General features: G+C 52.1%; 1 protein-coding gene across 1 annotated transcript; it reads left to right on the top strand.

Annotated features, from left to right (window-relative positions):
* Positions 1-4,225: 4,225 nt before the first annotated feature.
* Positions 4,226-15,279, top strand: Trim41 (tripartite motif containing 41). Its single transcript, XM_048333973.1, has 6 exons — positions 4,226-5,327; positions 9,084-9,179; positions 12,251-12,481; positions 12,878-12,900; positions 13,096-13,223; positions 13,645-15,279. Exons 1-6 carry the CDS (start codon positions 4,521-4,523, stop codon positions 14,244-14,246), a joined length of 1,887 nt encoding a protein of 628 aa, XP_048189930.1. The 5' UTR covers positions 4,226-4,520; the 3' UTR covers positions 14,247-15,279.
* Positions 15,280-15,541: the final 262 nt, after the last annotated feature.

Here is a 15,541-nt window from a genome sequence, read left to right on the forward strand (position 1 = left end):
AAACGGGAGACTGCGCATGCGGTAGCCAAGAAGTTACTGGAAGACATCCTACCCAGGTATGGCCTTCGGTGATCATAGGGTCAGATAATGGACCAGCCTTTGTGTCTAAGCGTTTAGCTTCAGTGCTTGGGGCCAATTGGAAGTTACATTGTGCCTACAGACCCCAGAGTTCAGGACAGGTAGAAAGGACAAATAGACCCTGACCAAATTGACCGTAGAGACTGGCGGGGACCTGATGATTCTCCTTCCGTATGCCCTCTATAGGGTGCAAAGTCCACCCCACAAAATAGGGCTTACTGCCTTTGAAATTATGTTTGGAGTAGCCCCTCCCCTTGGATACCCAACTTACCGTCTGATTTATGGGTAGAATTGGATGATTCTGAGCTTTTGACTTCCCTTAAGGCCTTGCAGCAAGCCCACCAGGACGTGTGGCCCCCCCTGAAGGCTCTATATAAGACAGGACTCCCTCCTGGGCCTCACTGCTTCCATCCCAGAGATTGCAGACCCAAGCCCGGTGTTCGAGGACTTCATCCCCAAACCAGAACCGGAGCGGCAAGTGACTCGCTCCAAGGACAATCCCCTTAAGCTTAAACTGCGCCGTAAAACTTAAGAGGATAAGATGTTGTTGTTGATTCTTCTGCTTATTCCTAATTTTGCTAAAGTTGCTTTTGGTAAAGATGCTAACCCCCACTATCCTTATAAATGGACTTGGATTGTAAACAACCCTGAAACGGGAAAGAGTATAGACGTAGGCACCAAGGAACCACAGATAGGGTTCCAAGATCTAATGTTTGATCTCTGCCATTTGGCAGAAGGACGTGGGCATGGACTAGTTGGACAAAGGAGGATGCCTACCCCGAATGTAGATGGAGATTCTGTTATATATGTCCTGGAGGAAAACTAACCAAAAGGTGAGGGGGGGGGCCCTCTGAGTACTATTGCAAAAAGTGGGGATGTGAAACCAGTGTAGCGGCCTACCCCGGTTGGCAAGGAAAGGGAGGTGATTTGGTGTCCTTCACCAAGCCAAGTAATCAGGATTCCAAAGTATCAGCCCGTTTTACCCAAAAAGGAAAGGAAGCGGGAGAATGGGAACTAGTAGGAAAGTGGTGGGGACTAAGGCTGTATCAACCCGGAGGATCTCATGCCGGAATTCTTTTTACCTTACAAATCCTGAGGACCCTGAGTCCCTCTCCCCTATCCCCACCCCCCATAGTTGTAGGTCCCAACACCATGCTACAACCAGTTAAGAACAAGCCTGTACAGAAACCTAGCGGGAATAAAATCACCGCTACCCAGGCCCAGGAGCCGACAGCAATTGCTGAGCCAGATCAACTTCTAGGAGCCCCTTTATGAAAAATGTTAGTTACCACTTATGAAGTTCTAGACCATATGCAGCCTGATATCACTAAGTCCTGCTGGATGTGCTATGTCATACCACTTCCTTTTTACGAAGGAATAGCAATGCTTGGTAACTTCTCCTTAACCACAGATGTTAATCTCTGCAGGTGGCAACAAAAAGGAAAATTTGGATTCACTCTAGAAGCAGTGACAGGGCAAGAAGATTGCAAAGGCCAGGTGTCACCTTGCTACTATGTAATCGTACCTAAGAAGTAAGTGGACAAGGGGACTACATACTGCCTGCAGAAAACAGTTGGTGGGCCTGTACCACGGGACTAACCCCTTGTGCTCACAAAAGCATCCTAAACCAGACTGGGAGTTTCTGTGTGCTCGTACAATTGATACCCAGACTACTCTACCGTTCAGAGGAAGAAGTTCTTTTAAGGATGGGAAACAAACCTTTTATCCCCATAGAAGGAGGAGGGAGCCTGTGACTGCTTTGGTTACTATAGGAACCTTGTTGGGGCTGGCAGGGCTAGGTACCGAAGTAGGCACCTTGGTTGACCAACGCTCTTCCTTTTCCAATCTCTGCAAGGCAATAGATGCAGACCTAAAGGACCTAGAAAATTCTATAGCTTTCCCCTAAAGTTCCCATGATTCTTTAGCAGAAATGGTTCTACAAAATAGGAGAGGGCTGTACCTAGTCTTCCTACGGGGGGGGGGAGGGGGCTGTGTGTGGTCTTAGGTGGGGAATGTTGCTTTTATGTCAACCACTCAGGGGTCATTAAAGAATCCCTTGCCAGAGTCAGAGAAAATTTAGCGAAAAGAAAAGGAAGAACAGGAAAAATCTCAAGGATGACTTGAATCATGGTCTAACTACTCCCCCTGGTTGACCACTTTAGTGTCTACCCTATTAGGACTCCCAGTTTTGCTGCTTCTGGTGCTCACTGTTGGCCCATGCATCATAAACAGACTGGTAGCATTTGTAAAAGAGAGTTAATACAGTACAACTTATGGTTTTAAGGAGTCAATATCAGAGTCTGCAGGGAGATGGTCAGTGTGAATCCTACTTAGATGTAGAGTTAGAACTCTAGAGTTAGGATCCGGGATTGGCTCCTAAGGTTCTAGAGAGGGGGGAATGTGGAGCTGAAGTAAAAACCAAACAAACTCCGTTTTGTGACTAACAGCCATCTTGAGCAAATGACCGAAAGCGGACCTGTCTTCTTATTGGAAAAACCCCAGACCATGACCACCCCTAGACTAGGCAAACAGGAATCGGTGACAGAACATTTTGAGACAAACATGCGGTTAAGCTAAAGGGCAAAAACCAATCAGAATGCACCACTGTTTCCATATGGACTTGCATAGATGTTAACCAATCAAATGCTTACCCTGTTGGAAATCCCCTACAGTTGTCTACCCACCCCTATAAAAGCTGTAGTCAAATTATGCTAGGGGCCTCTTGGCATCACCGGGACCGAGCTGGAGCTTGCTAATAAATGACCCTTTTGCTCTTACATCGAAAGCAGCTCCTTGGTGGTCTTTGGGGGCGGGGGGGGGTGTGTCTCAAATTCAAGCATAACACAAGGTGTAGGGGAGCCCCGCCCTTTCTTGAGTCCCTAGAAACAGCAGGTTTTCAGCGGGTTGTTTACTAGACGACTCTTTGGCTTAGTCAAGATAGTAGTGGGATGAGGAAGGGCAAACTTAAGCCCAATAAGCAATAGCAGCTTTCCATAGAGCTGCTTGACTTTTGCAAAAGAAAGGAATGAGGAAGACCAGCCTAACTTCCCAGTGTGAGAGAGATTTAGGGTACGTGAAGGAGTTAAGTGGGTCACACCTAGAACCAAGAATTGAACAAAGAGAGAGTGTTTTGCTTGCTTTAATGTCGTATTGTTTTCTTTACCACCGTTTCCGGGGATTGTGATCACTAACCTGCCAATTCTGCTCCTGTATGCCTGCCTGCTTGCTTTGCTGACCACCTGTAAACCCAGCCCTGCTGAAGCCCAGTGCTATTCTTCACCATCCCCGTGGTGGCAAACAGACGCTGTGCACAGCTGAATAAAGACTCTCGGCCGAGTGACTGGGTGCTGGTGACTTCAAGGTCGCGGGTTCGAGTCCCCCGGGGGTGGCCAGCATACCAGATTGTGGGTTCGAGCACTCTCCTCCACCAGCTAGGCCTGGCCCTCTGGTGCAGGAAGGCGGACAGCCACCCGTCAAACCCGCGGCAGTGACCCAGGGGTCGGCAGTTCCTAAAGTACGCGGTAGTACCCCCGGGGGCAAGGCCGGCTCCCCGACCCTCCCTCCCCGACGCCGCTCCGCGGAGCCCCGGAGGACCCCCGGGGGCGGCCCGAACCACAAAGTTCTACGCCTAGAAGAGCCGGAAGTACTACCGGATGCTCTCTCCGGGCCCGCCTCCCCACTTCCGGCGTCGGCGGCGGGCGTGCCTTCCGCGTTCGGCCCTGGGTCTGTGGGAGGGAGCCCGGCCGCCGCGGTCCGTAGCAGCGGAGGCAGACGGCTGCCCAACGTCCCCGCTGCGCCCCTCCCCTCCATGGTTCCTCCCCCCAGGGGCGGGGTGGGAGAGCAGATGGTCTTCTCCCATCCTGTCCGCGTGACCCACTCCTCCGCACCATAGAGACGAGGGCCTCCGCCGTCCTAGCGCGGCTGCCCGGGCCCCGAGTGTGGGCTAGAGCGTCTTCCCCCCCCCGGACTTCCGGCTTCTCCGGGAGGCGGGGCGGGAAGGGAAAAAGGGGCGTTCCCTCCGGACTGCGGAGGGAACTCTCGAGCCGGGGGAGTTGTGCCGCCGCCGGAAGCGCCGGGGAGGGGAGGCCGGAAGCGCGGGGGCGGGGCCAGGAAGTGAGATGGGGCGGGGGGGGTGATGTGGAGGCCGGGGGACCGTTGGGGCGGATTTGCACTCAGGGCCACCTGCGGGATTTGTCGGTGGCGCCGCGCTCCGTCCCCGCCCCTCGCTGAGGAACGGTCGTAGCCCGGGAGTTGGGGAAAGTGCGTGTTGGCGGGGCGGGGCGGGTCTGCCAGGAGGACGTTTCCGTGGCGGCGCTCGAGGCGCGGCGTGGCGCGGCCGGACCGGGCCCGAGGGGGGGGTGGGCCGGGCCTCCCGGGGGCCTCGGAGAGGGAAGACCCCCCCGCCCCCAACGCCCGTCCACACTGGCTGACCGGACACTAAGATGGCCGCCGTTGCCATGACACCCAACCCCGTGCAGACCCTTCAGGAGGAGGCGGTGTGCGCCATCTGCCTCGATTACTTCACGGACCCCGTGTCCATCGGCTGCGGGCACAACTTCTGCCGCGTGTGTGTAACCCAGCTGTGGGGCGGGGAGGACGAGGAGGACCGGGAGGAGCTGGACCGGGAGGAGGAGGAGGAGGACGGGGAGGAAGAGGAGGTGGAGGCCGTGGGGGCCGGCGGCGGCTGGGACACCCCCATGCGGGACGACGACTACGAGGGGGACATGGAGGAGGAGGTGGAGGAGGAAGAGGAGGGCCTGTTCTGGAACGGTGGCATGGGCGGGTCCAACTGGGAGAACATGGACTACGTGTGGGAGGAGGACGAGGAGGAGGAGGACCTCAACTACTACCTGGGGGACATGGAGGACCTGAGGGGCGAAGAGGAGGAGGACGAGGAGGAAGTGCTGGAGGAGGACGAGGAGGAAGAGCTGGACCCCGTCACCCCGCTGCCCCCGCCCCCGGCCCCCCGCCGCTGCTTCACCTGCCCCCAGTGCCGGAAGAGTTTCCCCCGGCGGAGCTTTCGCCCCAACCTGCAGCTGGCCAACATGGTGCAGGTGATCCGTCAGATGCACCCCAACCCGGGCCGGGGGAGCCGCGTCAACGAGCAAGGCATCTGCCCCAAACACCAAGAAGCCCTGAAGCTGTTCTGCGAGGTGGACGAGGAGGCCATCTGCGTGGTGTGCCGGGAATCGAGGAGTCACAAGCAGCACAGCGTGGTGCCGCTGGAGGAGGTGGTGCAGGAGTACAAGGTGAGAAAAGTACACGGGCGATGAAGGAGTTCGGTGGTGGTGCTGGTGGTGGTGGTTTGGGTTGGGGGGGGGGGAGCGGCGAGGAAATAGGAGAGGGCGCATCCGTTCACCTTAAAAGACCTCACGCCCTGGCGAACCCACGGCCCCGTGCTAGCCAGCATTTGCTGGCACTGACAGGTGGGTGAGAATGAGAAGGTTCCTTTTGCCCAGAAAGAAGCAGGCCCCCCCCCTCCCCACCATGCGGACGTGGGAAGCAAATAGGGCAAAAGGCAGCGATCCCAGATCACTAAGCTTTGTTTTCTGGGGTATAGACTCAAGTTGCTGTTTCTTGCCTCCTCGGTGTGGCTCAGGTGTGGGACTGCAAGTGACTGACAGCGCCCTACTACCAACCTTGTTTTCCTTCTGAGTCATAAGGCTTGTCCTTAGGTGACTTGCTTAGAGATGGGAAGAAATGGGGACCGTAAAGGACCAGGGAGGGCTCTGGAATAGCTTTGCTTGCCTTTTAACGTGGGTATCCCTTCAAGGATTTGGATTGGCTTTTGCAGCAGTCTGATGTGCCCGACCAGAAAACAGAGGCCTCACTATCACATGTTGCTTAAGTCTGAGTATCTTTGAACAACTCTTAATTCCTCTAGGGTGGAAGTGGAGCTGTGGTTCAAGTGGTTAAGAGCTTCACCAGCCTTGAGCTTTTAAAAAAAGCCAAGGGTGGGGAGTGTCCTTGCCCCGAGTTCAAGCCCCAGTACTGGCACAACAGTAACTTTTCTCTAGAATTGGTACTTCATAATATTTCCTAGGCACTTATTAAATATACTGAATACTCTGCTGGACATTTTTTATGGATTATCATTTAAAACTTAGAACCGTCCTGTGAGCTTGATGTTCACCCTTGTCATTTTACAGGTTGGAGCCCAGGTTTAAGTGCTGTGCACATACACCTAACTGTACTAAGCGATGAACTTGACAAACAACTGTCTCTCCCTCTGTAGTATGCCACTCACGCTATTTGGGTGTTGGTTTTTAGTTAGGATTTTCTGATGGTGACTTTTCTTCTTGGGATCTGATTCTGATTTTATTACTGCCTTGCTCCCTTCTCTCACTCTTTGAACGTAAGTAAAGTCTATTTGTGTCTGAGACAGCCAGAACAAACAGCACTCTTTTGTGAAGGCTCTGGTGAGTTTGAAGCAATGTTGCTGGGGAGAGGAGAGGGAATCCTCTGTATGGTTTTCACCTCATTTCCGATTCCATCAGTATCTTCATTTAGGAATGCTCCTTACCTCCAGTTTAGAGCAGTATGTCTTGGGCCTCACAGAGCTTGTCAGAGCTACTAGGGGAAGTCTCCCAAAGTTCAGTGGGCCTTATTCCACATCAGTGAAGAGAAGACCATCACTTCTAAAGGTACAGTGGGGACACAGGTTCATCACCTTGCCTGCTTCAGAGCCCTGCCTTCTGTGGTGGAGAATGCCAGTAATCCTGTACTGCCCCTCCATTTCTAATTAGTTGAACCCATTGTATCATGAGTACCCCCCCCCCCCCACTTTGTCCTTTGCTCTCCCCCGGAGGCCTTATAAATCTGGGTTTTAATTTGTATTAGCAAAATAGCAATACGAGTGCTTCTGAAACCAGATCTCCATTTGTATTAACCAGTGCATTGAATGCTGGTGGCCTAAGAATCTTGTCCTAGGTTCTGAAGTGGATGTGTTGTGCTGGAGTTCAGTTGGGAAAGCACAGAGAAGCCACATTTTGAGAGGTCAAATTGGGAGTCTGTACTGGAGAGCAGGCGTCAGCAGGTGGACTCCTGTAACCCAGAACTGAGCTGGAACCACTGGGGGGTGAAGAGCAGCCATTCCCAGAGCCAAACTTCCCTGGGGCTAAACAGCAGGACCTCTGCTTGTTCTCTGAAGGCGAGCTCTCCTGGAGCTAAGCATCTGCAATTCAGAGGATGGCCCGTTTACCTGGAAAGGGGGGTGGGGGGCCTTGGAGCTGAGCAGAAAGCCCTCACCGCCTCCCAGTTAGGCACGAGGTTGGTTGTCTGTGAGAGAGGCTGCAGTTTGGGAAGCCATCAACTGATGAGCAAATGTGAATGTGTACACTTTTATTATGTAGACTGAGTTTGAGTAATTTCTGACTTATAGTATTTTATAGTGGATACTGTGTTCCCAGATACATACCCTGGCTCTAACTTGCACAGTGTTGTTTTATAGAAATGTTTCTTTATTCAGTGAATAATGGCACAAACAAAGATATGGGAATCTTGTGAAAAGGTAAATGTTTGCTTCTTAGACATTTTTCTTATCCATAATTTAGGGAAAACTTTAAATGACAAGTGGAAGCATTATACATTGAGTTACTGAAGTAGAAATTATTGGTGTATAGAAATACTGTGTTTATGTAGAGATAGTCATATAAAAAAGGCACAGTTTTGTGTAGTTGATGCTCTTTGCATGTTATGGGATATCTGATTTTATTATTACTGCAGTTTTTTCTATAGTCACTTGTGCAAGAGCTCCTTTTTGTTCTCTAGGTCAGTGGCCTCTTCGGTTCGTAGGTTATTATCAGGCTATCACTGGCTACTTACAACTTACTCAGCAAATACTAAAAAACTCTTACTGATCTTTTGCCATTTGCCAGACGTTGTACAAAGTAAACTCTCAGGGTGGCTGATTCTCTTCCTATGTTAAGCTTAGGAAATGTGCTTTGCCTCATTTCCCAGCTTCATTCTGATCTCAGATGGAGCTGAGGCTTCGGTCCTACTTGTGTTTTCCCACGAGGAAGTTGAGGGAACAAGGCAGAAGTAGAAGAGAACAAAGGGTAAGGCTTATGTCATCCTAGCTACTCAAGAGGCTGAGATCTGAGGACTGAGGTTCAAAGCCAGCTTGGGCAGTAAAGTTCATGAGGCTTTTAGCTCCACTCAGTCACCAAAAAAAAGCCAGAATTGGAGCTGTGACTCAAGTAGTAGAACACCAGCTTTCAGCAAAAAAAGGCTAAGGGACAGGCTCCAGGCCCTGAGTTCAAGCCCCAGTACTGGCACTGTACTACACCTTGTTGGAATGCAGTGCTAATATGCCTACTTTCTGTGAAAGTGGTAACTTCAGGAAGAAGTTGTGTGGTTTTGCTTACCATGTAGTAGGAGAAAAAGCAGAGAGAAATTAAGTGAGGTGGGGGCAGCGACCCACACTGTCTAGGAGAAACACAGCCACACGTTCTTAGTACCCTAAGAAGTAGTGTGGAAGTTTAGTTCTAGGTTCCTTGGGGTCACAGAGGAAGTCAAGGGTGAGTAGAATCAGGGTTTTGCCCAGGGAGCTAAGTTCTGAAAGAACACCGCAGGCCAAGAAGAGAAGGATAAACCCGAGACTGGAAGGGATGACGTGGAAGGTGAGATTAGAAATGTAGGGTCAGTATTTGAGAAGTGGTGAAGAACCACTGGAGGATCTTTACAAAGTTAGCAGCAGAGTTTTCAGAGGTGAAGGTCGGAAGAATCCCTGCAAGGTGGAAAGGTCAGTGGCAGGAGCACTCAGGTGGTAGGGGCTCAAGGCAGGTGCCCTCAGCTGTTGTGCCTCTATAGCCTCAAGGATTCCCACCCATCAGAAATACACATGGAACCCTGCGTTCAGAAGTGCAGGAGAGGGGGACAGGCAGAAGGTGGGGAGGCGTTAAATCTCTCCGGAGGGCTGATTGGAGAACTGGATTCTGAAGGCATGTTCCTTGTTCCTCCTCGCTCCATCCTGTCTTCTAACCTTCCCTTTCTCATTCCCTCAGGCCAAACTGCAGGGGCATGTGGAACCTCTTCGGAAGCACCTCGAGGCTGTGCAGAAGATGAAAGCCAAGGAGGAGAGGCGAGTGACTGAGCTGAAGGTGAGTTAGGTCTCTTTGAACAGGCTGATGGGTCTGTAGTCAAGGCAGGTGATGGATGGCTGGATGCCCTGAAGAAGGGACAGCTAAGGCCTAGGAAAGGAATAGACACTTTTCCAAGGACTCAAGACCTTTAAGGATCAGGTGGTCTGTTTCTCTCTGAAGATGGAAAATGGAGTGAAGCCAGGTGCTGGTGGCTCACACCTGTAATCCTAGCTACTCAGGAGGCTGAGATCTGAGAGGATCATACTTCAGAACCAGCCCCGGTAGGAAAGTTTATGAGACTCCTATCTCCAATTCGCCAGAAAGCTGGAAGTAGAGCTTTAGCTCAAGTAGTAGAGTGCTAGCCTTGAGCAAAATAGCTCAGAGACATTGCCTAGGCCCTGAATTCAAGCTCCAGGACTTGCACAAATAAATGGAGAGAAAAAGAGGTTTAGTGAGGACAGGTGCTTGGCCAAGGCTGCAGAGTAACACTGTACGCCAGATACCTAATTCTTGGCTCTGGATTAGGACGGAGGGCAGAGAGAGCAAAAGCTACACGTGTAGCCCTAAGAGAAGCCAATGGTGGTGGGCAGAGCAGTCGTGAGCATAACAGGGACATGGCTCTGAGTAGCTTGCTACATCCCAGGGGTGGCATGGAGGCAGGGTGTGTGTGGGGAGGAGTGAGTGGATATTACCAGTGCACAGCCTGGTCCAGGGTTCTCAGCTCTCCCTAGGACTCTTAGTTCCCATTCCCTCACTCTGCTTGTTTATAGAAGGCTAGCCGGCCCTGCTGGAATGGATGGGCACTGTGGTTGAGGCAAGGTCAGGCTCTGCCCTTGTGTCCCTCTTCAGTCTCCCTCCTCAGCACCGCCTCCTTGGCCAGAGTCTGGGCCTTGCCACTTCCCACAGCCCGTATCCATTGCTGTCTGCACATTAGGGAGTCTGCAGCTGGCACGTGCCGGCACTGAGTGGTAGAACGTGAGTCTGGGAGTGATTAGCCTGTTTCTGGCCAGCTGCAGAGAAGGTAAAGGAAGATCTGAGTGTCACTGGGGCAGAGTGCAGCGAAGTGCATTCCTCACCCACCAGGTGCCCTGGGGGGAACTCCATTCACTGCTGTAGCTGCAGTGACAGGGCCCTGGCCCCCAGCATGGCCGCCTACTCAGGCACAAGCGCGCCTGGGTTGGAGTTTTGTCTTGTTTCAGGATGCTAAGCATCGTAGGCCCTTGTGAATACCATGTCTATGTACTTATTGAGCTCTGGATTGAAAATATTGGGAAGAACAGGCAGATTTACAGAACATGTACCTAACCTTTTTCTTTCTCATTATTCGTTATACAACCATTTGTGTAGCATTTACATAGTGTAAGGTATTCTAAGTAATCCAGGGATGATTGAAAGTGCACGTAAGGATGTGTGTAGGTTATATGCAAGTACTTTGCATATATGCAAGTACTCTTTTATATAAGGGGCTTCAGCATCTGCAGATTTTGGTGACCTGGAGCCAATCTCTGGGGTACCTAGCAACACCTATAAATATATGGTATGATACCATATCTATCTATATGTATACTATATATTTATGTGCTATACATATGATATGATAATCGTAAGTATATATGTGGTCCCAAGAGGCCCTTTATAGGCTCTTTATATCTTCCTAATGTAAAGGGCTTGATTGACCTTCCCAAGACCACTGTGACTAGCAACATGGTCTGGACTCTAGCTTCATGTTATTTTCCTGAATTCATCATTCTCTCCCTTTACCCCTCTTTTTGTGCCAGGGATGGAACTTGAAGTCAGGGCCTCAAGCCCTGGCTTGAGGCCTTTTCATCACTCATGGCTGGTGCTGTACTACTTGTGCCATGCCTCCAGTTCTAGCTTTTTTGCTGGCTAATTGGAGATAAAAGAGTCTCTCAAATTTGTCTGCTTGGGCTGGCTTTGAATCCTATTCCTCAGCTCTCAGCCTCCTGAGTAGCTAGGATTATAGTCACGAGCCACTGACTTGAAAAATTACTACCAAGTACTACTCAGTAGTTGGTAATGTGCCAGGGCCTAGTGATACAGTGAGGAAAATGTATTCATGACTTGGTGTAGTTGCTTATGCTTGTAATCCCAGTTACCGAGGCAGCAGAGATCAGAAGGATCATGGTTTGAGGTCAGTGCACAGGTAAAAAGTTAGTGAGAACCCCATCTGTCAAATGAGTTGGGCATGTGGTTCACAACTGAGAAAGCAAACTACTCAAAATATAGGTAAGGGAGTTGTGCTTCAAGGCTGTGCCTGAGCAAAAACATGAGGCCCTATTGGAAAGGAATTAGTCAAAACGTGTCTAAGTTTGGCGCCGTTGGCTCATGCTTATAAACCTAGTTACTCAGGAGGCTGAGGTTTGAGGCTCAGTTTGAAGCCAGCCCAGATAGGGAAGTCTGTGAGACTCCTACCTTCAGCCAGCAGAAAAGCAGAAGTAGAGTGATGGCTCAAGTGGTAAAGCAGTAGTAGCCTTGAGCAAAAGAGCCCAGGGACAGCGCCCAAACTCAGAGTTCAAGCCCTAGGACCAGCATATATGTAGGCGCATATGCGCGTGCACGTGTGCATACACACATACACACACACAAGAAGCATGGCTCAAGTGAGAGAGCTTTGGGGGGGGGGGGTTACCTCCCAGATCCTGGAGAAGATGGATTTTAACAGATACTCCAAAGCTAGGAATGATGGTGAATGCCTGTAATTCCAACACAGATGACTAAGGCAAGAGTATCTCAAGTTAAGGCTAGCCTGGGCTATAACAAGACCCTGTCCTAAACAAAACAAAAACCTCCTAAAGAATCTCTGACACTGTCTATGCTTTGGAGGGAGGTAGCAGTGGTGTTGATAATGGAGGTGGAGGCCCACATGGAACCGGAGGGAGACAAGCCCTTTGGGCAAGTCAAGTTAGGGAGCCATGGGTGGTTACTGTGGAACCCCCGGGCTGGGGCCAAGAGGTAGAGAAAGGGGACCTCTTTCCACGCAGGTTTGTCGGGCTGCTTTGCCTTGGATTGAGGCAGAAGTTAGAAAACTGGAGGTTCACTGTGCGTCTGTTGTCTTTGCATTATTCCAGAGCCAGATGAAGTCAGAGCTGGCGGCTGTGGCATCAGAGTTTGGGCGGCTGACACGGTTTCTGGCTGAAGAACAGGCCGGGCTGGAGCGGCGCCTTCGGGAGATGCACGAGGCCCAGCTGGGACGCGCGGGAGCCGCCGCCAGCCGCCTGGCCGAGCAGGCTGCCCAGCTAAGCCGCCTGCTGGCCGAGGCGCAGGAGCGGAGCCAGCAGGGAGGCCTGCGGCTGCTCCAGGTGAACTGTCCCCTTCTCTGAGTCGCTTTTTACCCTGTCCCAGCCGTCCCTGGGGAGAACCCCCATGATGGAGATGACAGTTATAGCCAAAGAAAAGATCGGTTGTAGAAGGAAGAGTTGACTGAGAGTTGAGAAGGGCAGTTTTGCCATTGGCATCTCAGAACAGCCATCTCTCAAGTCCCACTGTGGAGTTGGTTAGTGGGATGAGCTGAGCTTAGGGACAGGGAGACGTGGGGTGGGTGGGGCAGGCGCATGCTCATTGAGGGCCTTGAGCGTGTTGCTGTCTCCCTTCCTGTTGACACTCAAGACCTTTTTCTGGAGATTGGGAGGAAGCCGTGGTCCTTGTGCAGCTGACACTCTGTTTGTCTCTCTCCCTCTCCTTTTGTTTATCCCCAGGACATCAAGGAGACTTTCAATAGGTGTGTGCTCGCTATGCCCTTTGTGACCCCATAGCGTCTGGCTCCCCATCCATGCCTTTCTTGGGTATTCCTTTCCTCTCCTTCATTCCCCAGGACCTGAGTTTGTGCCTCCTAGCCCCTCTCCTTTCCCTCAGTTTCTGTTCTTCCCTCTGGGAAAATTATAGTCCCACCCCCTGCCCGGTCCCCTTCTTCCAGGTGTGAAGAGGTACAACTGCAGCCCCCGGAGATCTGGTCCCCTGACCCGTGCCAGCCTCATAGCCATGACTTCCTGACAGACGCCATCGTGAGGAAAATGAGCCGGATGTTTTGTCAGGCTGCAAGAGGTAGGGAGGTAACTTGTACGACCTTCCTTTGCCTTTCCCTTCACAGACCTGAGATTGAGTTCCGAGGGAGGTTGCGTCTTGGGCATTGTAGGGGGCTGAGGTGGTGGAGCAGGCTCTAGGTAGGACGTCTTGAGGGTTGATGCCAAGAGTGGCATCTGTTCTAGACCAGGTGGTTTTGGAGGTGAGATAGAGCGGGTGGAGAGTCAGGGACAGGGAGAAGGCCTGCCTGATGTCCGGGCACCAGAGGAGAAAGTGGGGGAGCCCACAGGCATGGGGCTTGGCCTCTAGAGTGGCGTGGGCGTGGAGCTGTGTAGGGCTTTTGGAGGCAGTGGGCGAGGAGGCCAGGGCAGCAGGAGCCGCAGAGTGTGGCGGCTGTGGGGAGCAGCCGTGGTAGCCCTGGCCTCTTTGTCCTTCTCCCAAGTGGACCTGACACTGGATCCCGACACAGCTCATCCAGCCCTGCTGCTGTCCCCGGATCGCCGGGGGGTCCGCATGGCGGAACGGCGCCCGGATGTGGCAGACCATTCCAAGCGCTTCTCCAGTGACTGCTGTGTACTGGGGGCCCAGGGCTTCCGCTCTGGCCGGCACTACTGGGAGGTAGAAGTGGGCGGGCGACGGGGCTGGGCGGTGGGTGCTGCCCGAGAATCAACCCACCATAAAGAAAAAATGGGCCCTGGGGGGTCCTCTGTGGGCAGTGGGGATGCCAGTTCCTCACGCCATCACCATCGCCGGCGCCGGCTCCACCTGCCCCAGCAGCTCCTGCTCCAGCGGGAAGTGTGGTGTGTGGGCACCCATGGCAAACGCTACCAGGCACAGAGCTCCACAGAGCAGACGCTGCTGAGCCCATGTGAGAAACCGAGGCGCTTTGGCGTGTACCTGGACTATGAGGCTGGGCGCCTGGGCTTCTACAACGCGGAGACTCTAGCCCATGTGCACACCTTCTCAGCTGCCTTCCTGGGCGAGCGTGTCTTCCCTTTCTTCAGGGTGTTCTCCAAGGGCACCCGCATCAAGCTCTGCCCTTGATTAGCCTGCCACCCGCAGGGGCCCCTCTGGTCAGCACTGGCAGGGCGGGTGGTGGTGGATGGTGGCCCGCAAGTTTGGGAGCTCAAGGGCTCCTCCCTCTGTTTGTTACTGTGTTGCTTCCTGCTCCCTCTTGGCCCCTGCTTCTCCCTATAGGAGCCTAAAGAACCCTCCTGGCTTCCAGCTCAGCCTTCTCTCACCTACTGTCTGTCCAACAGGTCTGCATGGGTCCCCTTGATAATGAGAACAGCTGCCTCATCTTTTCCTCCCTTCCTGTCTGCCTATCCCAGTTCAGCCTTGGGGTCAGAGTTTGAGTAGGGGATGATGGGCGATAGTCATTTTCATTCCTCTTTTTTGTTTTCCCACCCACCCCTACTCTTCAACCTTTGTCATTTCTGAGACTGGAGGGTTTGCACAGGACTTACAAAGAATCATTCCACTTTCTGATGCAAATTTTAGCTAAGGGATTTGGAAATTGTGGGGAGGCAGGCTGGGCAAAGGGTAGAGCTGGGTAAAGAAATGTCTACTCTACTGGGATAGGAGGAATTCTAAACCTTCCTTCCATCCCCGATTTCTACCTCCATAGACTGGCCAGAACTTAGCTTCAGTGAGAGATCTGGGATGGTCGACATGACTGAAACTACATACCATTACATCACCCAATAAGTTATTTTTCCCCCTTATTTCTGGCAATGTAGGAGCCAAGCTCGGCCCACCCTATCCTCAAGGTCTGTTCACTGCCAGGCTCCTCCCCTCCCTTATTCAGTGAAGTTGCTTTTGTCAGTTTCCAGCTTCTCCCCATGCCTTTTTAGTTCCTCCCTGTGGTAAACCCCGATGGGGAGTCTGGGGATAAGAGCAGGGGTAGATCCCCTGAGGAGAGCTTTGGGTATAATCTATTTTTCTAGTAACCCCATGCCTTCTGTCATTTATCAGCTTTGTCCTCTGCTTTGGTGCCTGAGGTCGTTCATGTTCTTGGGGGTTAAAAAAAAGGGAAGGTGGGTTGTGTTGCAGAAATAAAATGTTTATTTGCTTCTTTTGTGGAGCCCCATGTCTTAAGATGAGCAGAAACAGGTTGAGACTGACCACTCAAGAGTGAAGTCCTCAGCCATGTCACCCCTTCCTTCACCAGATGTGAAACTAGGCCTCTGCAACACTTCACACAACAGTGGCTCACAAGCCTGACTCCTCAGGGATGTGCTACTAAACCATACTGCAGCAACCATGTAGTCAGGGAGTGCAAACTTTAGAGGCCAGGCCCTAAATTGTCCCCAGTGCCAAGAGAAGAAATGGGGGAAATT

This window comes from Perognathus longimembris, chromosome 25, assembly GCF_023159225.1.
Source record: "Perognathus longimembris pacificus isolate PPM17 chromosome 25, ASM2315922v1, whole genome shotgun sequence".
NCBI lineage: Eukaryota > Metazoa > Chordata > Mammalia > Rodentia > Heteromyidae > Perognathus > Perognathus longimembris.

Excerpts from the sequence above, each read along its gene's own strand:
- Trim41 (XM_048333973.1), top strand. The coding sequence starts at position 4,521 with ATGGCCGCCGTTGCCATGACACCCAACCCCGTGCAGACCCTTCAGGAG. Across the intron at positions 5,328-9,083 it reads AGGTGGTGCAGGAGTACAAG|GCCAAACTGCAGGGGCATGT; the intron begins GTGAGAAAAGTA and ends TCATTCCCTCAG. Across the intron at positions 13,224-13,644 it reads GTTTTGTCAGGCTGCAAGAG|TGGACCTGACACTGGATCCC; the intron begins GTAGGGAGGTAA and ends CCTTCTCCCAAG.